Source organism: Apteryx rowi, unplaced genomic scaffold (assembly GCF_003343035.1).
Source record: "Apteryx rowi isolate R43461 unplaced genomic scaffold, aptRow1 scaffold_37, whole genome shotgun sequence".
NCBI classification, from domain to species: domain Eukaryota; kingdom Metazoa; phylum Chordata; class Aves; order Apterygiformes; family Apterygidae; genus Apteryx; species Apteryx rowi.
The window spans coordinates 298,633-323,438 of NW_020450196.1; the positions used below are offsets into that span (position 1 = coordinate 298,633).

Here is a 24,806-nt window from a genome sequence, read left to right on the forward strand (position 1 = left end):
TGGCCGCGGGGGGAGGCTCCAGGGAAACCTGTGACGCGTAGGCATGGCTGCAGGGGCTGGGTTGTCCTGCAGGGAGCCCTGTTTTCACAGGTCTGCTCCCACCTCCGCTCGCACACAAAAGAAGGGGTTTGCCTTCAAAGCGCACCCCACGCTGAGCCGTGCATAGCGGGGATCCCCAGGGTGCAGAAGGTCTCCAGCTGCAGGACCCCTGCWAATCGGCAAGCTCTGACTGTACTGGAAATAAACTTTTATTTACACTGCCATCTAAGTCCACGCGCTCAAAACCTCCGTCCGCACGGCAGTCCGGAGCTCTCCGTCTGACCTGCTGCCTGCGAAGACGCTGCGAAAGGCAGAAGGTTGCAACTCACACGCTGCGTGTTAACAACCCCCCACCCCCCAAAAAAAGTTTGACACAGACGAAAAAAAGAAGAATATTTACCAGTCGTGTAGACTAAGGGAGTCAAATTCTCTGCAGGAACAACTCCGGAGTCAACTGAAGTCAATGGAGTTACACCAGCAGAGATTTTGGCCCTGTATGTGCATTTCCTAGACAAAGCAAACATTCTTTGTCATTCTGAGCTAAAAACGTCTTCTAAAACGGACACTTTAGGATGCAGTATCTTTGCCAGAATGGAAAAGGCTTCATTTCGCCGTGGGTCTTGACCTCTTTCTCTCTCTCTCTTTCTCTCTCATTAAAAAAAAAAAAAAAGGAAATTTAAAGTGAAACAATTTCCTCAAGTCAAGTCTGCCTCCAACAGAATCCATTATTTATTTTTTAAATCCAGAAATGATTTCAGCTTGCACCCCAGGTGGGAAGTTAAAAAGAGGGAACCGATTTGAAAGTTTGTCACAGTAGGCAGAACAGTCGCTTTGCAGCCCTTGCCTGGCTAAGGGTGCACTGCTTCACAGCTACACTGTAAAGTGTTAAAAATCCTCCCCACCCACCCCAGAATATATATATATGTATAAAAAAAAATCCCCTGTCCATCTCTCAGTACACAAAAGGACCTCATCACACTGCAAAAATAGCAGTACCCACTTTGGTCAATTAAAACAAACAAAAAAAGCATACATTATTCTTTTTTTTTCTTTTAAATCTGTGTACTTACCTATAATAACCAATACAGCTAAAAGCACTACCTACATAGGCAAAACTTGGTATTGCATAATTCGTATAAATTTGAACCCCCTCCCCCCCAAATATTAATTGGAAGATGAAAAACATGAAAGGTTAATAGAAAAAACACCAAAATACTGAAAATATTGCTGGTCGATTACAATTTTTAAGCGGCAACTATACACAGCCATGATATGCTTTATAAATGTGAGATAAAGGTATAACTGTCTAAAAAATCCATGATGTCACACTTTTTTCCCATCTGGAGTACAAAATATTTTGTCATAAAAATGGTAAAGATTTAAAATGATAATAAATGCAGCAAAACAAGTGTAGTGATGTCAATTTTTTTGTGTTTTTTGTTTTTTTGTTTTTTTCCATTTTTTAGATTTCAAGGCAAGGCACGTAATGTGGACATTATATCTTCGTGCAAATTAGGATTACTGGAAAGAGTATTTTAATTGATTATTTTTTTAAAGAGACATAAAGGCAAAATTTGTCTGCCCATGCACATTATAATTCTGTCAATATGTGAAATTTGTTGAACAAGGCTAATTTCTGAAAGCACCATGCAAGTTTTCAGCACCCTGTAATAAGACCTACTTTAAGAGTGCATTGTTTTAAATATAACGTATCCCCATCCTGGTATTCCCAGTTTGTAAACGGTAAGCTTTGTCCTTGTGGCATGGATTTGCCTGTCTCTTTGTCTCTATGATGCAGATTTTACAGAAACATACGTAAACCCTATGGGTTCTTGATGCAACCAGTAACTAAATAAATAAATCCTACCCCTCTGTGGAGGCAGCGGCTAACCAACATAAGTGCTGTGTTTCCATTGATTTCTTCTTCTCAAGGACATGATTTGTCTTGATTTAATGCCTTTTAATGCCCTCAAAAACTGAGGGGAAAAATAAATTTGTTCAAAGTAATTTTTAATTCTTTTTTTAATCCCCTCAATTTAGAGTCCAAGGGCTGAAGGACTTATAATGATGACCCCTTAGATATGATTTTTAAATTGCACTTGCCTCTGTAAGTGTTTCTTTACTGGGGAAAATGTTCATTTTTTTTCTTTCTGTTTTTACTGTTGCATGAGGAGATAACACTTTTACCTACGTAGAGGCATTTCTTCCATAGAGCCTGTGTGTTCATACTGACTTTGAAAACTTCAAACTGGGTAACACACTAGAAAAGGCTTGGTGAAGGGCCAAAGTTTAATAAATCCATACTGACAACTAAAGGCTACAGAGCTTATTTTTAAAACATTTAGAAATCAGAGTGTTGAGAAAATGGCTGGCTCACGGCCCTTGTCCTCCTGCAGCTCTGTTGCTGCCGCCTAGCCTTTGTTTTGTGAGATAACCAGGAATAGTGATCCCATGCGTAAACAACAAGAATACTAAACCAATAAAACTAGCTTATCATGCAAATATTAAGGCATCTAGAAAGTCAGTTAAAATATATTGTCAGAGACAGAACATCTATTTCCCAGCGAACTTCATATAACAAAGGCTACTTAGCAGGGGCTGCATTCTACCCATCACTGAAATATCATCGACCCTCTGTATGTCATTACAGTTTCGACCGTAAGGGAATTAATGATTGTAAGTGCTGCAATTGCTGGTCTATTTTTCTTCTTTCTTCAGTTTCGTTTCTCACTCTTTCTTCTTTTCTTTTTTTCTTTTTTTAATTTTGCTTTTATTTCTTTTTTTTTTTCCCTCAGTTGCTTGTTTCTGCTTGAAGGAAAGGCTCTCCAATTATGTTCAAACCATAATTTGGGACATTTGTCGGCAGGATCGGTGTCCTATTTGATACTTGAAAAGGAACCAAGCTAGCCCAGGTACCAGGACTGTTGAAAAGGGGGGAAAGAGACAAGGAGAGAGAAAGGGAAAGAGAAAATGAAACACAAATTAAGCATGTTGCAAAAACCAGAACACGATGAATTTGAATAAGGATTAAAGCGATATTCATTATAAACAACACCATTTAAGATAAAATAAGAAACCAAATTTGTGAATATCACTTGAGTTTCAACTATACAGAGTTTTATATGCAAAAGCGTAACTTATTTGAAGAAAAGTAATTTTGTCAACCTCAGTTGCAAGTAGTGTTATGATTGTTTTACACTAAATTGCTTGTTTATCTATGAAAAAATTCCAGAGGCAAGGGAGCAGAGCAGATATACAGCTAAACCATATATGTGACACCATGTGGAACCACAGATATTATTTAAGAGCTAGCTAATGAAATTCATTACAGTGTACAAGTTAGACTGCTCCTTTCAAGAACACGAAATAAAGGTTCAATGTTTAAATTCTCTGTGCATTTTTCTACTCTCTTGCATGCCAGCAGTTTATTCACTCTCAAATCACAAACTGTTCCTCTGAGGTGCACAAGTCCTCAGTAGAACAGACGGCTTGGACTAGAAGAGCTTTAATACTGGGAAAAATATATATACTTTTTCCAGATATTTTTGGAAAAATATCAGTGCCTAAGGAACACGGGATAACATGGAGCCCAGTCATGTAAACACTTGCTGTCAGTGGTAGCAATGAGTACCATACATTTTTCAACTAAATTATGAGAAAGGAAATACTTTCAAAGACAATTCAATGACTTTGAAGCTTAAATCACCATTTCAAAAGCACCTACGTCACTGAGGCGTTTAAGTCCCAACGACGCTCACATTTTTACCAAGTACTGACTAGTAATAGGTACTGCACTCACTATAAAGCATTTGCGAGACGGGCACTCAAAGAAAGGAGGCCTGAGCTGCCTCTATTCAGTAGCCAGAGCAGACCCTGAGCAGCCTTTTACTTAGATGTGTTTCTGGCAACTCAGAAATAATGGGCTTTTGAGAAAGTCTGGTCAAATTTATTCAGAAGGAAAATGGCATCATTATGTCAGCAATCATTACCAAGCAAGTAAAAACAAAACTGGACACACAGTGTGCAAACACATGCTTCCTTCACATTGTGTCCTATTGAGTGTTTCTCCGCACCGGATACGTGTACAAACACACCTCCTTACTTGGAAATACATGTTGGGATTAGATTGATATGCTTCACGATAACGCTTCTGAAATCTGAAAATGCTGATATATTTTTGTGAGGGCTGCACACTACAAGTTTTCTTTCTTCCGTTTCTTTGGTCACCCCTCTGTAGTACTCTCTCCATGGATGAGCCTGTACACTGCCGGGTAATGCTAGCAGCAGGCATTAAGAGGAAACCAGACCCTTTCTAACTACTTTAAATTTATATATAATAATTACACTTTGCTTGGCAGATTTATGTAATCCTTTCGGCTGCTGCTCTGTGAATGCTGAAGAGAGGGGTCAACTTATTTTGTAAAATCCAGGAAACATGTTCCTCAGGTGATTTATACTAAAATTAATAGCAGTAACTTCTGTCATCTACTGCTGTTCGATATTCTTCACCTTCCTAAACCTGTTGATTTACTATTTGGATTCCTAACAGCTTTGCTTTACACACCAAAGTGTGGAAAAACTGGCACACACTTCTCRGTCATGGCCAAACTCTGAAGGGTGCAGGATTCATTTTATCCTCAAGGAATTATAAAAAGGATGGATACCCTAAGATGTCTGTAATATGTCTGAAGTAATAATAAGATTCAATAGTTTTTCTTCTCAGTTGGGCATATTCTTGAAGGTTATCTGAAAATCAAGGGTTTTTAATCTTTTTTTTTTTTTAACAAAATACTTGCTGTATTTTCAAAATATAAGATCAGCTAATCTGTTTGATTAAAGATTTAAAAAAATCCAGCTGACTATTCCAAATACAATAGTTTTTGTTGTTGAAGAAATATCTCCTTTTTGAAATTCAAACTCCATATTTCTATAACAAATGTTAAAATAATTGCAAAGACTTAAACCCATTTATTCATGACAGATTTGTCCAATATGCTCTGATGAAAAGATTATGGTTCTTAAAAAGTATTCAAAACCAGAACATTGGAGAGACTTTATTGTTTCAACTTATTCTTCATCTTCCCTCATAATTTGTGTTTGAAAACGCATTTCTTGTTCTTATCTCTTTGGATTTCAGTGATGCTAAGAAGTAAATTATGAAATAACAGCAACAACAGAAATCACTTCCAAGTATAGGGATTTATAAAAATAGGAAATAGAAATAAAGGAAAACAAAACAAAACAAAAAAGCAGACTTGTTTTTTAAGATCTGCTTGCATACATGCTTTACAGTGTACAGTGCTTTACGTTACACAGGATTTACAGCGTTTAGCCAGTTTACGCAAAATATAATAGTAACTAAAAGAATGTAAATTTTGTGTCAGGTCAACAGAGTATTACATATTAAAACATTTTTTGTTGCAAAGGCTAGATACACTGCTTTCAGGTTATCTTTCTGGAGAATTACAATGCACTTCAGTGGCTGGATGTTAATGTGACTTTTTGTTGTTTTAAAGTTGACAGCCTTCTAATGTCTACAGTGGATGAGGGAAAGCAGTTAATGCCGATAAAGAACAAATTACTATTTGTAACAGCTTTCTTATCCAGTACTTCCTATAGAGGAGACAGAGATCTTGATATTTTGGAAAGTGCTCAATAAAAATAAATTGTAGCAAGTGACTAATAGGACTGTCATTGCCATATGACTAACAAATTTAATATAGATGTTTACTTAAACCTTTCAAACCTGCCATCTTATATTATGACCACGACAAAAACGCAGTGCGCAATAAATTTGTCAATGCTGCTTATGAATCCTCAGGGAGGAATAAATCTCCTACGTCAACACTATGCAGATCCCACACGAGTTTTACAAGCCTCTTACTCGCGGTGTGCGGGTCAAGCACTGGGGGACACCGATGGTTGCTCCAGGGCTGCCTTCCCAYGGCTGGAGGAGATGGTGAGCCTGCCTGCGCTCCCGCAGTGCCAGCACACGGACGCACCGTTCCTGCGCCGTGTTTGCAAAAGGAGCCGCTGCTCAGGCGTCCCGACGTCTCTGACCTACACTCGTCCCCTGGGCAGCACCTCAGTCTCACCCGCAGCAAGCAAGGATGGGATTTTCAAAGCCTGATGAGCTCGGTTTGTTCTTTAGGAACTAAACTTTAGGAATTATCAAATTGCAGTTTGATGAAACCGCATCCTGGGACACTCCAGTCCTGATACCAGCACCAAGTATTTAGTGCAAAACGAAGAGGAAACACGAATCAAAATTATTGACATAAACAGCACAATGAAGCACTAATCATGGCTCAGTGCTCTGAGAAYGGCCGTGAGCCAAAGAATAACCAAAGTGTAACTCAGGCTTTGCTAAGCTGCAAATATACAGTTGTCTATCCCACATTACCACATAAAATTCCCATAAAACTTAGAGCAAATTTAGCTGAATTTTCAATTGCCATATGAGCCACACCCTGCTTTGCAGTTCCTCAGGGCTTCTGCGTGCAACTAAARACAAGGCTAGTGCCCATCATGCGAGCCAGACTGAGAGCCCAGGAGATCAATATCCCCTGTTGATTTTCTCAAACTTGCTCTGAAGCGATCTTCTGTGAGAACAGGAGAGCTGAGTTTCCACCACAAAAGCCATCTGTGATTTCTCCGCAGAGCTGCCTAGCAAAAGCACCAGTTAACACTAACTGCAGAACAAACTCTGCCAGGGGTTTCCTTCACCACACCGTTTGGTGGTCTGTGTCAGACCCAAGTAAGCTTTCAGCCCGTAGTTTCAGAAAAGCAGGGGCGATGCTCTTTCTCTGCTCACCAGGAGCCGCAACACAGGGGAAGAGCGAGGTGCACCCGAGCCCTGCCGCTGCCCGGTGCGCACGGGACCTGGCTGTCCCTCCAGAAGCTAAAGGGACATCCTTCTGCCCAGATGCCTGCTCCTCCAGATAAAAAAAAAAAGCATTGTACGTATGACTGGAAAAAAACCATGTCTACTCCACTCTCCAGCTCACTTTTCCCGAAGAAAGCTGTGGAGCCCTGGGCTGGCAGAGGTTATAGTATAAATACCTGTCACTTAGAACATAAAACGAGACCTACCCCCCCACCCCCCAACCTGCTCTAGACGATGTCTTGAACAAAATCACAAGAAAAGCACCATCAGACATGGCTTACAGTTTGCCTGTGAGATTCAGACCAGTAGCCCTTGTGAGAGAGACTGTGGCTTGCAAGACCACCATCCTGAAGCTTTATACTTCAGAGTAAAATTACTAGCTGAGACAGTGTTCTCTCACCATATCTAGATTATCAGTATCAGATGTGCTATACAGGCATCATTCCCCTGTCTATCCACAGCAAGTATAATTTGTTTATCCATTCAAATGTAATAAAACAGCAAAGAAAAACTCTGCAAGTGTCCTAGAGGGTTAACATTCTCTGTTACAGCTCTAACATGTTAATTTAATCAAGGTTTCTGCCATGAGTTCCTTCTAAAGATAATGATTGCTCTTTCAAGAAGCTCTGATTAAAATATTACTGGAATGGACCACTAGCAGTACCAGTATTAAAGGTATATACAGTCCACTTTTGAGATTATAATAGCATAAAGACAATAATAAAGTTAAAAAAAATGAATACAATAAAGAATAAATCCAATCAGACTTGAGCAAATCGGAAGCATTTTAATATTCTTTTTTTCCACCAGTTAGTATCTTTTCAAAATTTTCAAAAGTCTATAAGAGTATTGCACCATTTGGAAAAGAAAGTCTCCTACTAAAACAGTAGTCTCCTAAAACAGTATTTTCTTCTTGCAGCCTTACTGCCATTTGCATGAACATACCAGCTTACCCAAGGTAAACCACAACATGCCAGGCCAGTCTTTGGCCGGAAGAGGTATAAATGCCTTTGATGTTGACAGAAATGTCACAAGTGAGTCATCAAGCAAGGTTATTCTAACTCTAAATTAAGCAAGTGCTCCCCCACAGAAATACAGGGAACTCTACCATTTCAAATTGTTATGATCATATGAACTTTGGAAGAGCAATTGTGCTAACCTCCATGCCCTGGCCAAATTTCAACTCACACATTTCTGCCAAATGAATAACCATCCCTCAACATCTACTTAATGCAGTACTTCTGCTACTCTCTGCATTGCACTGGTATCTGCAGTTAAACAGCTGCCAAATGTTACCTCCAAGGTGGGTATTTATTTCAAGAGATATCATATTAAGTATATCTCTGCTTAACTTATAAGACTTTCATAGTTTAGTGGGGCACATACCATCTGTCTAGCAAATGGAGGAGGTGAAGACCTTCTGACTTATGGCTGGAGGAGGGAAAGGGGGATTCTGCTGTTGTGACACTGTCTCTTTTCCCTGCAGACCTCTTTTTGTGACAGAGTGACAAAAAGCTTAAAAAAAGGGTCAGGGAGAGGCCACACAGCCGCCTGATATTAAAATACGTCCATAACAGAAATAGGGCCCAGAGAAACTCTGTGTGCTCATTCTGTGCTCTGGACCACCTATGCACATGAGTTTGGTGCGAGGACGGGGCTGAAGGAGGTTTGCAAACACACACGTGCACACAGGGGGCTGCAGCCGGCTGGACACCCCACTCCCATAGGGCCAAACCATGGAGAGTGAGGGCTCGGGTTACCAGAGACACCTAGGTCGCCTGCGAAAACAGCCTCTGCACTTTCAGATAAGCTTACTGAAACACATAAATAAGACTGCAACCAGGAGTACAGTGGTGGTCCAAGAAGAAAACAACTGTGGGAATGTGCAAAGGAAAGATTTAGAAAAGGGCCTCCCTTAAATATCCAAATTATTTTTTTTTCCTCCAAATTTATTATGATTCTCGCTTCCAAAAATGTCAGGAGACATAGTTGTAAACTTAATCAAAGTAGCATTTACATGTTTTTTTCCCAAATTTTTCAATTTCCTACTGCAATTTGTTAAGTTCTGTATCTTAGCACTTTTTAAAAAAATACAATTAAAAGTATTTATTGAATTAGGATAATTAAATGCAGATAATCCTAACTGCAGGGGAAAAAAAGTGTAACTTTACTGCTTCAAAAGGAAGAATTGGAGGTAAGATGATCCAGAAGTAGAAGTCTGGAGTAACCAAGGGGTTAAAGATAAAGTTTACACTTGGGAATTCTCTGCAATATGCTCCTCCTTCCTTAACAGTGCTGCCAAAAATCATCTGACAGGAAATGTAAGATTAAGTTTGTCCTACCTAASTGAACAAAGAGTGCTCAGAACAGGCAACCAATTTACTGCAGAGCGGGAACTTTTCTAATCCTGCTGGAATCTGCAGTGCTGCTCAGAAAATATTACTGAAGTTGTTTTCTTTACTCTAACATCTTGTTTCTGGATCATCTTATTTTGGTCACACTGCGGTTTTTGCTGCTTCTCCCATAAAGGTTAACTTAAAGCTCCAAACATAATCATGTGGAAAATGGACATTATTGATTCCTATGGTCCATTGTTCCCCCATTCTAAGTCCCTGAAGTTCAAGTTCAATCTGGAATTACATCATGTCTGGTTTCTCCTGGTTACCAGACGGCTTGAGACGTGACCACAGCTACAGAAAAAACAAACAGCCTTCTTCACGCTTCGGCTCCCCTATCAATTCAAACATAAACTTTTTTTCTTTCTCTCAAGTATGCTTCAAGTATGGAGCATGGTTAATTTAGAGATTAAGTTCCAAATTAGATTATCTAATGGCATCTTAATGGATTGCTGACCCATTTCCTGTGGGATGGCAGCATGCAAGTCTGGCCTGAATACAATTAATTTCTTAGGAAGTGTTCTGAAGATGTTTGCCTAGATGGAAAGGAAACATAATGTTCTGTGCATCTTTCTGTATTACAGAGTTGGGTGAAACTATTAGTGATAGCCACTTAAATTGATAAAGACCASAAATCATTAGGTTTTCCTTCTGTGAATACTTTTACCATCAGCATAGTTTGGCATTTCTGCTTTTAAATTGCAATGCCTGAATTGATACTTTTCTTCCCAAACACTACAGAGGGAAGGGGGGGGGGGGAATCATTGCTCTAACAGGTGTCTGCATTTGCCAAAACCTGTTTGCCAAAAGCAGTGCTGTTGAATGTGTTACTTAGCTGTTTTTGCTGGATTCAAAACACATGCAAGGTCCTGTGATACAAAAGCAATTCTTACCAATTTTCACCTCCCCCCCCCGCTACTCCTTTCACAAACCAGAGCTTATTCCATTTGACTGCCTTATCAGCACTATTATCAYAACCCCAGAGTGGTGCTGGGGGAAAAGTGCTGTTTGGAAAGTTGAACATGTGAACACCCCTACAGCTAAAGCTGAGAAGGAAATTCAGCTCTGAGAATAAAAGTCCCYTCAGGAGCTCAAGGAACAAACCAGCTGTTGTACTGTACTTATGTGTCAAGATAACAGACTGAAAGCAGGAAATGCTAACCTAGTGCATTTTTGCCTGGGTAGTGTCAATGTAATGTTAAAGTAATAGTTAACCCACAAAACTAACAAAGATTGTTTTTTTTTTAAAAAAAGCTTAATAATAAAAAGCTATTTAAGAAAATCTGAGTTAAAATGCACATTTTGGCACTGAAAATTTGTTTACAGTCTGTGAAAGACTTGCAAATACTCAATATGCTATAAAGGAGTTCAGCGGTGCAGTTCCTTATGAGTTGTCCCATTGGAATTAATAGCCATGGAGTAATGAATCACTTGAGACCCTGGCTCAAGCTCATGTATCAGACTCTCCCCCTGTCCCCCACTTTCTCTCACTCTCAGTCATGTCTTAAGTTTACTTGTTGCATACGCTCTTGCTCTCACACAGTGCCTGAGACTGTATTTTCCTAATTGAGCCTTACTAATTTCCACAGCTTCCCTTCACCTTCTGTTTCTAGGAAAACAAATTCATCACAAAATTGCAGATATGAAAAAAAAATTTTTTTTTAATAGGTTCTGGGTTTCTCTTTCATCCTTGTAGCAAAAATTGACCTAAGCAGTCCCCATAGCACCTGAGACCTTAGTTCTAGTGATGTGCTTAAATGGTGCTCAGAGTTCAGCAGACATAATAAAATATATACTGTAAACACCGTAAATAAGCAATTAAAAATTTACTTCTGGATGGTCAGAGTACCAGGAACAGAATAAAAATTTCTTCCAAATATCTTACCAAATGCATGGTGTTTTTTCCTCATTTTTAGGATGCTCAAAGGATGTTTTATAAAAGTAATTCCTTTAAAGACACCGCGTTTAGTTCAGCTAAGCAAAGTATTCAGCTAGTTTTTTATTATAACTGTCTATTACAACTGTTTCACTTTGGAAGAAAATGGTGCACCAATGACTTGAAGGGATTTTTTTTATTTTTTTCCAATTCTCTCTTTTGGCCACTGCCCATTCTTTTGCACATGGGTCACCACTGTCTTGTATCTGGGACTGCAAATGACAGCAGATACATATTTTTATAAGGAAAGAAAAGCCCCACAAATTTATTTTGAAATCTAGATACCATTTTCCTTGTCAAAAGAGACAGGGAGCTACTAATAAGAAAATGGACATAAGAACAGCAGGGGTTTTATCACCTTTCTCTCTCCCCAAGCCTTTGAGGTACAGGTCTCCGACAACCCCCCAGGAGAAAGCTTTCATCTTTGTCACCTCCATTACCTGATTTCTGTACAGACTGGACAGGTGGCATTCAGGCACTGCCAACTCTTTGACCTTCTTGAGGTCAACAAAATTTCTGGAAAAGCAGTAAACTTTAAATAATTGCAAAATCCTGCTGTAAAAAATGAGACTGAGTACCATCCAAATGCATACTGCAACTTTGCAGGAACACATTTATAAAACAGTTTTGTGGTAGAAAATTTGACTTTCTGAACTAGAATATATATTTTTTGCCAAACAGCAACAATTCCTTTTTGGAATACATTCTTCCTTTTAGTGTTACAAAGGCTCGCTGCTCATTAATCTGCACATGTATCATTTTCATTCTTAGATCCTCGCTTGCACGGATATTTGAAGAAGAATGCTGCACTCCAAGGCCCAAATCCTAAAAGCCATCTACTTAGGGAGAACTATGACAATGTTTCTTTGTCCTCGAAGGCAGTGCAAGCATGGCCCAGACATGGTCAGCAGTCGCCCATGGGAGAATACGTGCCCAAGCACATCCAGGAGCACTGATGTATGGGTAGGGTGAAGCAGGCAGGTAGCATCGGGGCAGTCTTGCATATAAAGGTGGGAGGATCATGCAACATGGCTGCATTCATCATCAAAGGTTCCTTGGTCATCAGTAAGAAATCATTTTTCCCCCTTTCCTTTCTTTTCAAAATTTACAACCAAGGATCATGTGTGATGGGTACTAAAAAACAGAATTCACCAAACACTGGGTCAGTGCTTCAGCCAGTGTCAGCAGGCATTGCTTTAAAGAGGGGTCAAGAGTGATGACTGATTTAAACTGTTCAGGGATGCTTCTAGACAGGCAGTTGTGAGATAATTTACTAACTCATGTCAGTGTGCTGAGAAAGCAACATCCTTCGTAGTGGGAGAATAAATCAGCCCCTCTGTGCTACATTAGCTCAGTTTGGATTCACTCTTGATAGTACATGGAAAACTGTGCCAATTACTGCAAGATGGGGATTTATAATGTGAATCACAGCCCTGGAGGAGTTGAGGTGAATCCATTAGCTAATCTTCCATTGTGCCATTTAATCTGTGATGGGGGAAGTGACTACACTGCGCTTTTCCACCAGAATTCTTCCAGATTTTCAATATTATTACACAAATATTGCAGAAAGCATGTGCAATTGAGTAAGTAAGTCACTGCCGATAGGTCAGTAAAATAACAATATTCAAGGCATTTAAACTTTGGATTTGTAAACATTACTTAATTTCAATTTCCATAATCACACTTCCAAATTGATACTCAAAAACCCCAAATCTTCTAGCAATCCACAGTACAACATAGCATATTATAAATTTTGTATATTCACACACTCACATACATACTTACACAAACTATCTAGCAGTAACTGTACTGTCATGTGTACACAAATGTCCAGGAAGTATTTAAAATTATTCTGAGGGACCAAATAGCTAATGCTTCATTTAGTAGGGTCCTGACCTGCAGGCTTTACATTACATGTACAATCCCCATTAAGTGCTGAGTGTTACTGAAAATCCTGCACGTCAAAGAGTTGAAAGACTGATGCACCACCTAATAATGCTTATTTATTCATACACCTATTTAGACACACACACCCCTACTGTTACCATAACTGATGACAAACTAACAAAGGTAAAAGATAATAATGCATAATTGATTAATGTACCAAAAGTTAAGGTTTTTCTTGCATAGAAAAAGGAATCGTCTTTTGTGGAGATCAGTCCTAATTATTTTGTAATTTATCTTAAAAAGGAGATGGTTTATATCTTACCTTCGCGTACATGTTAGCGACCTAAATCTACAGCAGCTGATTAGTCATAGATGTCTCTATGGATAGTATGATTATTCATTGCCCAAAACACCACCACCTCAGAAATTTAATATTTTACTCATCTATATCTTTAATAACACCATCTTTTCTTTGTAGTAACAACTAATCACCAAGAAATATAACTGTTAATTTTGAAAATCACATTCCCATTTTTAAAGCCTAAAATCAGTATTAAAGATAATCTGAATGTGTATTCAAGAAATGTACATGTTATGTTCAAATGCTGACATATATTTCTTAAGAGGCCTGCTAAAACAGATACTGTAGCTCAATGTAACTTTTTTAGATGTGGTGTAGGGGGTGGAAATAATTAAAATGTTACCTTTGCCAAGTAATTCCCAATGTATCCTCACTGGCACTGGGGTATAAATGCCTGCCGTTTTGATTCATGGTCCAGTCACAAATCCTCAGCTGTCAATTGAAACCTAGCAGTCAGATATGGATCGAGCAGTTCTACAGTTTTTAGTATTTAAATGAACACATGCAATCTAGTACTGTACATGGCAAAAGCCTTACTTTCCCAAGAAGTAACTTTAAAAAAGAAAACAAACAAACAAACAAAAATAACTTACTGAAAAATAAATGCCTATAGATTTGCTTAAGATAATGCTACTTCAATATGCTCCTCTATTAATAAAGCATAAAAGAGCAACTAGTGTTTAGCACATAACAATTAGCCATTATTAGATTACAAACTGAGCTGGAATAAAAGAAAATGTTAATATTCAATAGTGAAATATTTTAAGAAAGAAAATCAAAATGCTGTTTTCTGTAAGCAATGCTCTAAATAATGTGTATTAAGTTAAGGTCAAATATAATCAATATCTCAAAGCATGCATTTGGTGAAACATAGAAGACATGCAATTTATAGAAAAATTGCTCAAATTACACAAACTGTATGTCCTTATCTTGCTATTTAAGAAGGGTAAAGGTATTTGGTAATTGAAGTTTATTAATTTAGTGTTACTGAGAGTGGTTTTACTTAGCAAGAGGTGATAAGATAATCTAATCTTGTTCTAGACTTGGAATAATAGCATTTAAAATATTTTATTACATTTTAATATAATGAGGAATGTACTAAATGTAAGCTGAAACAAATTCTTCCCAGATCCTCAAATCATCAGTTCTGCCTTCACAGATTGTTCAAGTAACCCTATATAGCTCTGTTTGTTTAACAGCTGCCCTATAGTGCTAGCAGATTTATTGAAAAGATACACTGCTTATTTTTAAGTTTAAGAAAGTAAACTTATCTGGCTTGTGAAGAAAACATATAAAAAGCTTACACTTCAATCTCTGTATAGTCATGCTATATATAAATTACTGTACCATTATGTATGATACAGCACTCTGAATTGAAGATAACTGTTGCTGAGTTTAATTGCATTCAACACATTCTAGTTTTCTCTATGCATATTCACAGTCTTCAGGGTGCACAGGCTACAACAAACAAACTAAAATAAATTATTYTCACAGGAGCACAATTAATTACAGTCTTTTCCTGACAAATACATATGCTAAGGACAAGACAATATTGCAAATCTGACCCTATCTGGCTGTTACACTCATAAGCTTCCTGCTGTTAAGGTCTGAGAAATGGAAATGTTAGTCTCTGATGTTTTTATAGGGATTGTTTCTTGTTTGTTATCTAAAGAACTCTAAGGGGCTTTCTAAAGGCCACTGAAAGCATGACTAAACCACATGAAATTAACCAGAAAAGGAAACATGCAGTCTAAAAGTTTGCTAGAGGTAACTGTGAAGAATACATTAAATATGCTTAAAGAAAGGGATAAGTAAATACTTGGTATATTCATTTTATAAAATGGTATCGTAAATCAGATTTTAATTTTGAAGACATAGAAAAATATATCAGCTCAGTTACTCAGTGTGCAGTAGGTGTATTTCTGCTATAATCCTTAAGAATGTGTCATCATTTTCATTGCAGAGGTGTATTTTAAAGCCTTATAACTTAGTTATAAAACTCACTTTCAGTTGAAACATAAGACCTAAATATTAGAAGAAGAAAAAGGAGAAGAAGAAGAAGGAGATGGAGAAGAAGAAAAAGAAGGAGGAGAAGGAGGAGAAGAAGAAGAAGAAGAAGAAGAAGAAGAAGAAGAAGAAGAAGAAGAAGAAGAAGAAGTGTACAATCTACAAATAAATACTCTTTGGCTGAGTATAAGAAAAGCTAAAATCCCAAATTTAGTGCTACTGAATGATTTTACGCACTTAGATTTAACTCAAAAAACTGGCAAGCAATAGAACCTGATTGCACTTACTATTTGGGGTAAACAATACAGGGTTGATACATTGCATCTTAATAAATCAGCTACTATACTAAACAGTGATATTCTTCCCACAGTTTGTATGAAAATTTTCTATATGTACAATTAATATCTTAAATTTGTAATTAAAAAATATGTAAAAAGAGCTTTTCAAATCTATTTCATAAATTTTACTAATGGCATACTTCATATTATATACACTCACACGCACCCCAACACATATACATCTAAATACTGTAAAGATACTTGTAGAACATACACATTTTAAATATGTGCTGTACAAACATACCTACATGTATATGAAGATTCATACTATACCAGATGTGCAGTTAGTGTAAGATGTACCAACTATGCCCTGCTTGTGGTAATGACAACTACATGAAAAATTGGAAATCAGTCTGATGGTAGGTTCTGTGACAAGCCTGGGATTGCACCGGCTGTGTTGAAAACCACCTGCCCAACACCAAAATCTGTTGTCCCATACTCTTTGGCAACCTCACATAGCTGCCATTTTGTTTTTGAAAGCTAACATGCCAGGAAAATGTTTTTTTTCTTCCTGAGGTAAAATTCCCTCTCCCAAATCACTCCTGCTTAGAGGTCAGGACGCCTAAAATTGCAGACCAAGATAATAAACTATTTAGAAATATCACTTGAAGAGTCTGCATCCCTCACATTCATTGAGTACTTCCTGGGTAAAAGGGCTGGAAAAGCTTAAAAGAGCTCTCAGATCCATTTTGAAGGAAGAAGAGGTGTGTTTGGAGCATTAGCAGGAATGCTGCCCACAGAGGCCAGGCGGACAGCCCCGCAGGAAAAGCCTGGGAGCAGAGCCCTGACGCGTGCGCCTAGCTCTGGAAGGACGCAGGGCACTTGAGTACAATGTTTTGAGCTCTGTGTGTTGTTTGGAGTAGTGCTGAACACTTTCTGGCCAGTTGCAGACCTCAGAGTAACCTCAGYGGCCTTTAAAACTCTGCCACGGTGTTAGCTACAGAGGAGAAGGCACACTCGCCCACAGCAACCCCTCAAAAAGTTTCCGTGCAGGAGATGCGAAAAGGAGAGGCAGGAAACTACTTGCAGGCTGCTTGAGAAAGCTTGAATTCCCTGGCAGATGGACTTAGCAAATAGTCCTAGCCAGATGTGTTTAATAAAGGCTGAAAAATGTTACTAATGTTCTCAAAAATATGTTTTGAATGCAGAATAAATGACATGATTTGGCATGTGACAGGGTGAAAAGTCTTTCCTAGAAGGCTGCTGGAAAGGCCTGCCTTCCAGTCTTACGGCTTTGCGACTTGGAGCAAGGCAAGCCACACAAACTCCCCTCCGGTAATGTTTTCCACCCACACAACATTACTGGGTATTTTTTATTTCTCTCTCACCTAAGCACCCATAAGCAGAACATGGAGCCATGCCATGAGGAGAAGAGGGGGCCCGGCCTCACGGTGTACCACGAAGCCTCACCCACAGACCAGCCATCCCCAGGACTTGGCACGGCAGCGCTCTCTTGACATGGGATGAGTCCTAAGCATGACACTCACGAGCAGTGGGAGAGCTCAAAGCCGGCACTAAGGGCTACCCGGCTGCAAGCATTTCTGCAGTGAGCCCATGCAGCTCCCTTACCCCCTCCAGCAGCTCAAGCGAAGGGGCCACCATCCCATGGAGCAGCCAAAACATGGCAGCAAGCACGGTCTCACTTTGCACGCTGCTCCGAGACCCCCCAATGTGCAGTTCCACCAGAGAGCTAGACTATCACCATCGCTATCGTTTCTGTTTTTATTGGGCTATCCTGCAGCGTTTCACATACACAGCTCCCACGCACATGAACATCCTACAGTCAACAGCTCGACCTTTAATCAGAGTCTGAATAATTTTAAGAGTTCATACTTAAGCAAGTTTGGTTTTCTCATATTTAAAGAGTAGTCATCTGAGATTAATATGCACTTCAAGCTTCTCTGATGATTAGTAAAAGTAAACAAATATTTTGGAAAGTGTAATTGGAGACTATGCTATAGTTTCTGCCATTTGAGAAAAGCTCATAAAACTTAACATTTGCATATTGTCATTGTTTTGACTGAAACTTCCTTTAAATGTGTTTCCTTTCCAGCAAGCATATGTGAAAGGTGACCTCTTATCCATTTACATACCTTCTTCATGGTCATGTGACCAAGTTTTACGTCAAACTGTCAATTATGATAAGGGACACAATAAGAACAGCCTAAGTGTTGATAACCTGTTTCCTGGCTTTACTGAGAAGTTCTGTTAAGAGTCCACTTGTGTTCTTCTTCCAACCTTTTGCTGAAAGCAAAAGCAACATCCACCCAAAATATTTTAAAAACAGATACTCTGTTTTCAGTGGACATTTAAGTTTATAATTTCCATGATGAACAGTATGAAGAGAATTCAATTTTGAACTGCATGATTCAGTAACTAAAGGATGCATCTGGAAAGAACAACTTCCTACCAAAGAGGCAGGGCAGTCCTGTGTGTAGGAAATAAAAAGCTATTTACAATTTTCTCATTTTACATTTTAGAGACCTGAAGTGTTTATTATAGCTGTATACATGGCAAAATGTCTCACTAGTAAATGCCAAAGCTGCATGAAAAACATGAGTACCGCACACCACATGCAGAAGGCCCAAGCTGCAGTGAAATCCAGGCAGATGTGCTAAGCAGTGCAAGGGCTAGAAGAGTTCACCAGTTCCTCAGCAACTGGGACAGCATCAATTAGCACATTTTACCAGGACAGACAGTAGAGTTTTAGAGGTCATTGTTTTCATGGGCCTCAAATATCTATTTCATTTACTTCTATTTTTTTAATTAAAAACAAAAACACCAGACCCAAGCTCCAAGGTGCATTGAAACTGAATAATATCTTGGCCAAGAAGGAAAGCCTTAGTTAGYTATTTTGTTCATTCCTACAGAAAGTTGATTAATTCTGAAACCATTAATCTGTACTTCCAGTAAATAGCTTCCAGTAAATCTACCTACCTACCTACCCGTCTATCTTTTTGTATTCTTTACACAGCTGAAGTCCACAACTGCTACTTCTGGCAACATTCTAGGTAGGTTTAGAGCCAGAAATAACACCAATTTATCTCTAAGTGTTCATAATTTCACAAACATAATGATTTCATGGAGTTGAGACTGTAGATATGATGAGGTTACAGAAACGTCATGCCATATCCATGAGAATTCTGGTCCACTGACCATTAAGATTTTTGTTACTGAACTAATGATTTCTCCATTAAAGTTATATAGCTATAAGAATGGGCATACAACTAAAATCTGGCACAGGGACTCTGTTCACTTGTAGAGGACTGAATTTGACTAAGTTACCTCAATTTGTTGTTTTTTTCCTCTAGTATAGACTTAGAAACCATGCATCTTCAGGCAGTGCATATATAAACGGTGAGTGAATCAGAGAAAGAAAGGGGGGAAAAAAGGGTGCTGCCATCAGTGTGAAGATTATCCAACATTTTTTGTATGCACAATTCAGTAAAGATGTTTCTTAATGAAGATGATGAGCACAGAGTACTAGATTTGACTCAATAAAATCACCTCACCAACCATCAACAGCAAAATTAAGAAAAATGTCCTTCCTCACATACTAGCTCTTATCATGCCCCCTTCCCCTCACTCGCTGGCCTCCCCCAAGTACACTGCTAACACATTACTAATGATCAATTCCTGGAAGCGGGCACAGAATCAGAGAAAACCAAATGGTCAGTAACAACTTGCAATAGGTATTTTGGAGCAGCTGGCATTACGTGACTTTTCTGCAACAAAATGGTGACTGTCTAGATGCCACTCAAGCAACAGGCTTGTTTTGTTACTGTTATTGTTACGGTATAAAACACCTGGCATTTCAAGGCAGTTAAAACCTAGACCTACCAGGAATCATAGCAGAAAGTGGACTGCATCGTTATAATTCCTTGTTATAACCTCGTCTTTCTAACTATTGATGTAGCATGATAAGTAATGCATGTAACAGCACATTTTTCACAGTATTCAAATCAGTAAATGCAAAAATATTGCTCCCATAGGTGCTGTTATACACTGTCTTTCAAAATTGTATTTAATGCTTCCCATCTAAATGCATGTATTTCAGATAGTTTGTGCTATAAATTGTTATTGGAAGTCCTAGCAAATTGTCACTTTGTCAAAAGTTCTCCATGTAAGCATGCATTGCAAACTGTATGTTTAACTTCTAAATTTATCATTGTTACTGTAATTTATATAGGCTACATTATGGTTCTTTTTAACAACAAAAAAGCATTCAACAATACACGCCAATATTTCTCATAACTAGAGAGAATAAATCTTTATAAAGCCCCCACCAATGAAGTAAAAAATGCACTGGTGACAATATTTATTCTTAAGGGGTCAATGTATATTACAGGGTATGGTGAATGTTTAAAAGGCCTCTCTGGAACTAAAACCATTGACTTCCTAATTTAGAATTTCTCTCAGCTAATACAAAATGATTGATTGCCTTTATTTTGTGTACCCCTTGATTTTCCTTTTCATTCATCATGGGCTGCTTTAAACCAAATGCATTTAGAACCTGCCACAAGAGTGGTCTCTTTTAAATTGTTGTAAAGTAATGAAAGGACATAGTAAATCAATCTCATTTCTGCCTTACGAAAGGATAGCCTTTACTCTACTGAAGTTATTTAACAATTTCAGTTCTCTACCCCCCACACACCCCAGACCACTTTCTGGATAATAAACCTATATGGCACTGTCATCTCTGAGATCCTTTTAGGATTTAAGAGGATGAAGGTAATTAATTCATTAGAAACTTATTTTATGTATACTGCATTTATATACTCATATTTATCCATCTGAAAAAGGTTCATTGTTGAAGCATTCTGTTCCTGCAAGATTTTCAGCAGGACACACTATTCCCTAATTTTACATGTATTTATGTACATAACCATTCAAAAACACGCATGCACACACACACACACACACACACACACACACAGAGGCAAGCATACACACATACCCCTTACATAATTTAGAAAAGAACAGAGAATTCACAGTAAAGAGGAAACGATGACACAATTTTTCAATTTACTATATGGCTCACTGGTCACCAACTGATGCACTTCAATTAATATAATGAGACTATGAAGCAATATACTTTTGAAGGGAGAACACTAGATTCCCACAGTGGCATTGAAGAAGAAATTTATATTTATGTAGTCTATGTAAGAGCTAATTTATTTTTCCCTTTTCCCCTGATCCACGGGGCCACATGTTTTATCATGAAAGGGAGTGTAAGACATGGTGTTTGTAAACACCAAAGGGGATGACCCTTGAGATCACTCTCAAGTTTATATTTCTATGACACTGTTAAAATCTCCAAATTTATTTCAGTCCATCCAAAATCAAAAATATATAGAAGATGCATTAAATAAGCATTATATGACTTACATGTTATAAACTCAGCCAAGATAAAATTAAATGTGCTGCCACTATCTTCTAGGCATGTGAGAAGGTGTTTGCAACTCTTTCAGTGAAGTTGAAAGAAGGGGGAGTAGGTTTAAGATGTAGCAAATTTACAGAAAAATTGTGTCTATTCATGTGCTGTGAAAAAAAAAAATTTTTTTTGTTCATCCCCAAAGTAACTGGATATCAGAAAATTGCCAAAGAATACTGTGTAAAAACCTCACATGAAAAATTTTCCAGAAAATATATGCAGTGTTTAAAAACAGAGATCTTTTGTGTGTTTTAAAATATAATAAACCCATACTGTACATCTGTCAAAAGGAATCATATTATAGTAATTATAACACATACAACAATATTTGAGAGGTGAAAAAAGCAATATACCAGAAAATTTACTGAAAAACCAATGGTTGGCAAAAACCACTAATTGTCATTTAGTATTTTCATAACTGTGTACAGATGTTTCCAGTTAGGTTTTCACTGGTCAAAAAAAAAAAAAAGTTGGCAAAATGTCAAGTATCTTGAATAAACTACCATATTTATGATTTTCTCTGAACTTTGCATGTGGTGACCTTTAAAGCAGATATACTGCCACCTTGCCCTAGGAGTGGGTAGGGATAGGGAGTTCCAGATGAAGCACAGTTTAGCTATATCACAACAAACAGAACAGGTAGGTTTTACCGAAAATGAAACAGGCATGTGTACCAACTGTTGATAGGAACCCAAGCCTAAGAAAAAAATATAGTACAATAAATAATAAGGACTATTTAACAGCCCTTTTCTTCCTGTCACATTCAATTTTTTTCTTGCAATATTTTACATGCTGTTAATTTCAAACTCCTCTAGCGTTAAGATCTAGGAGCAACATATACACACTTCATAAAATAAGTTAAAGTTCTAAAGGGTCTGAATTTATTTCTGTTACTAGCAATGTAGGATTTCTGTATTTGCATGGCCTTGCTATTGACTGCAATTAATTTGTTTGTAAGCCATCATTAATCTCGACTGTATATTTTCACAGTTTGGGTAAACACTTCATTTGCATTAAATTTACAGCATTAATGAGATGTGAAATTTAAAATGCTACTTGAAACAAAAATGATGTAAGAAACTAGAACACAAACGTGTTTTTATCATGTTTGAAATCAGCAAACCAATTTAAAACTTTTAAAGGAGGAATGGTGATCTGCTGCATTGAGAGCTTGGTTTTACAACTCATCTTCTGGAACTAACATGCAGAATTATAGGCATAAATCTCTGGAAAATACAAAATAGCTTGAGAATAGTAATTTGGACTGCTTAATTTTGCTTACTTTTTATTGGTTTTGAAATGAGTACTCACTTTTGTTCCTTGTACACTTCATTCTTATTCCTAACATCCAATTAAAGGTTACACGTATGAGCTCTTGAAAAATAAAGTAATTGAAAGAAATATTATTAAAAGTCCCTTAAGACGGCACAAATCTAAGAAATACAGCATACGCTAAGATGTTGTTTCTTAAAGGGCTTGTTTTCGTTTGGAATAAATCTAATCTTCAGAAGACAAATACTGAAACCCTTAGGATCCCATTCTAATCCGAGATAACAGTGGCAGCATGTAGAAAGGTAATATCGCAAAAGCTTGTCTATATCATTACACCTATGTGAAACTTGCCCACCTGTTGCTGATGTAGGAAGGATGGGTCTCTTGGGCTTAGTCCCACATATCGATTGGCTTGGGTTGTGCCTGAGGCTGTGTAGGCTGATTAAGGAAGAACAAAACAGATTGATAAAAATGCCAACCTATCGTAACTATTACCCTGTGCATGTACAGTACAGATATGAGAGATCCAGAGTTATGATTTGCAATATATAGGATGTGTCTGTGCTTTTCTTTTATTTAAACTTTAATATAATACAAAAGAAAAATTGGACCAAATTCAGAAAGATATGTGCAAATTCCTATGAACTTCAATGGAAGCTGCATGTGAAAATCAAAATCAGAATGACTGTAGTTAAATTAAAAATCCTCTGATTACTAAATATCTATTTTTTAAAAAGCAATTAAAGGAAGACATGTATTTGAAAACATTATTGGCCTGATTCTCATTCCTATTACACAAAAATAGGTTTACAACAAAATTTGTGGGATTATGCTGTTGTCACTGTCTAGAGAAAAGAGTAAGGAAATACTGGTGTACACTAATTCTTACTGTTGTGAGTGCCCACCACAAAATTGTAACAGAATAACAAAAATTGGAATTAAAAGCTTAGCTTACTTAAGTGGCATAAAATTGATCTTTACAGTACTTCAGAAAAAGGATGCAACCTGATTAGTATTTTCATGAGAAGGCAGCTATTTTTTTACTGTGTAAGATAATATTAAATATTCAACTCCTTTATGCATCAGGAAACAATATTCACTCGGGGGGGCAATTTAAGAAAATCTCTTCCTTACCTGCTACAGAAGCTTAAAGAAATCTTTCTCTGATGGAAAAGGGAACGGTAGCTGATGCTGGGATTAGTTACAAGACATGGATCCTTCCAGCTATAGGTCATATTCATCTCCGGCCTCGGTCAGTAATCATTAAAAGTCATTATCCCCTCATGGCTTTTGGTGGTGTTTATGAAGTGAGTTTGGTGGTCTTACTCCACTTTCCAGTGTGGAGAAGTCCGTACCGCAACTCGCAACATCATCATAACTGCCTGGCAGACAAAGCAGAACTGCGAAAATCGAATACATGTACACACAGCGGCTGGTGAGGAACTAGATGGGAGTACTTACTAAATTGGCCCATCAGTATTAAAGTCACACAGCAAATACAAATAAATGAAATTGTTCTGTTTCCGAGGCCTTTAAAAAGAGACTTTTTACAGTAAACAGGTTTTACTGAAAAACTGCCATAAAAACTATCAGATATTAGAAAGAAACTGTGGCAGAAGCCACAGGACTCCCCAAATATTATCAAAGCCTGCTGTTCTTTTTTATTCAAAATAGTTCTGCTTAGCATTTCAGAATGAAAAGTAGTGCCAACCATTTACCATTCTATTATCATCAGACAGAATAATTGTGACAACCTGTTAGCTAAGTATATGTTTTACATATGTATGTATGTATGTATATATGTATATATGTATATTCTGAAACAATAAATCAGTTATTGGAAATTTATCTAAAATTATGCCTTAAAATTTATTTAGACTTGATTTTCCCTTTAGGTTAAGATATGGGCTATCTAAAGGAAGGCTTTTTGTGACTCATAACACAGTATATATATTTTCATATATAATTTAGGTATCAGTAGGACATGACCCTTCTTGTTTTGCTGTTTCCTTCATCAACAAGCTATGTTCCTTTGCTTCTTGTTATCTTTCTCTTCTAGTTATCAATACATTTTCGAAAGGCTTTACCAAGGAGGTGAACTGTCGCACAACTGTGAAAAGCATAACTCTTCAAATATGTAGCATTTCATGTCATCTCATACGCACACTTGGCATATTCAGATAAAATTTTTACATAGATATTATTATTATTATTGTTGTTGTTGTTGTTGTTGTTGTTGTTAATGTGCTG

At 37.6% G+C, this 24,806-nt stretch overlaps 1 protein-coding gene across 4 annotated transcripts in view; it reads right to left on the minus strand.

Moving 5' to 3' along the window:
* Window positions 1-2,202: 2,202 nt before the first annotated feature.
* Window positions 2,203-24,806, minus strand: part of NFIB (nuclear factor I B) — a 169,547-nt gene continuing 146,943 nt past the window's right edge. Inside the window, exons 10-12 of one of the 4 annotated variants that reach the window (XM_026073519.1) lie at window positions 22,912-22,994; window positions 13,849-13,937; window positions 2,203-2,960 (exon numbers count right to left, since the gene is read on the minus strand). In XM_026073519.1, the coding sequence (XP_025929304.1) occupies window positions 2,831-2,960; window positions 13,849-13,937; window positions 22,912-22,994 (302 nt within the window). In that variant the 3' untranslated portion in view covers window positions 2,203-2,830. The remainder of the gene's footprint in view (window positions 2,961-13,848; window positions 13,938-22,911; window positions 22,995-24,806) is intronic. The other 3 variants (XM_026073518.1, XM_026073520.1, XM_026073521.1) reach the window with 3 other exon arrangements.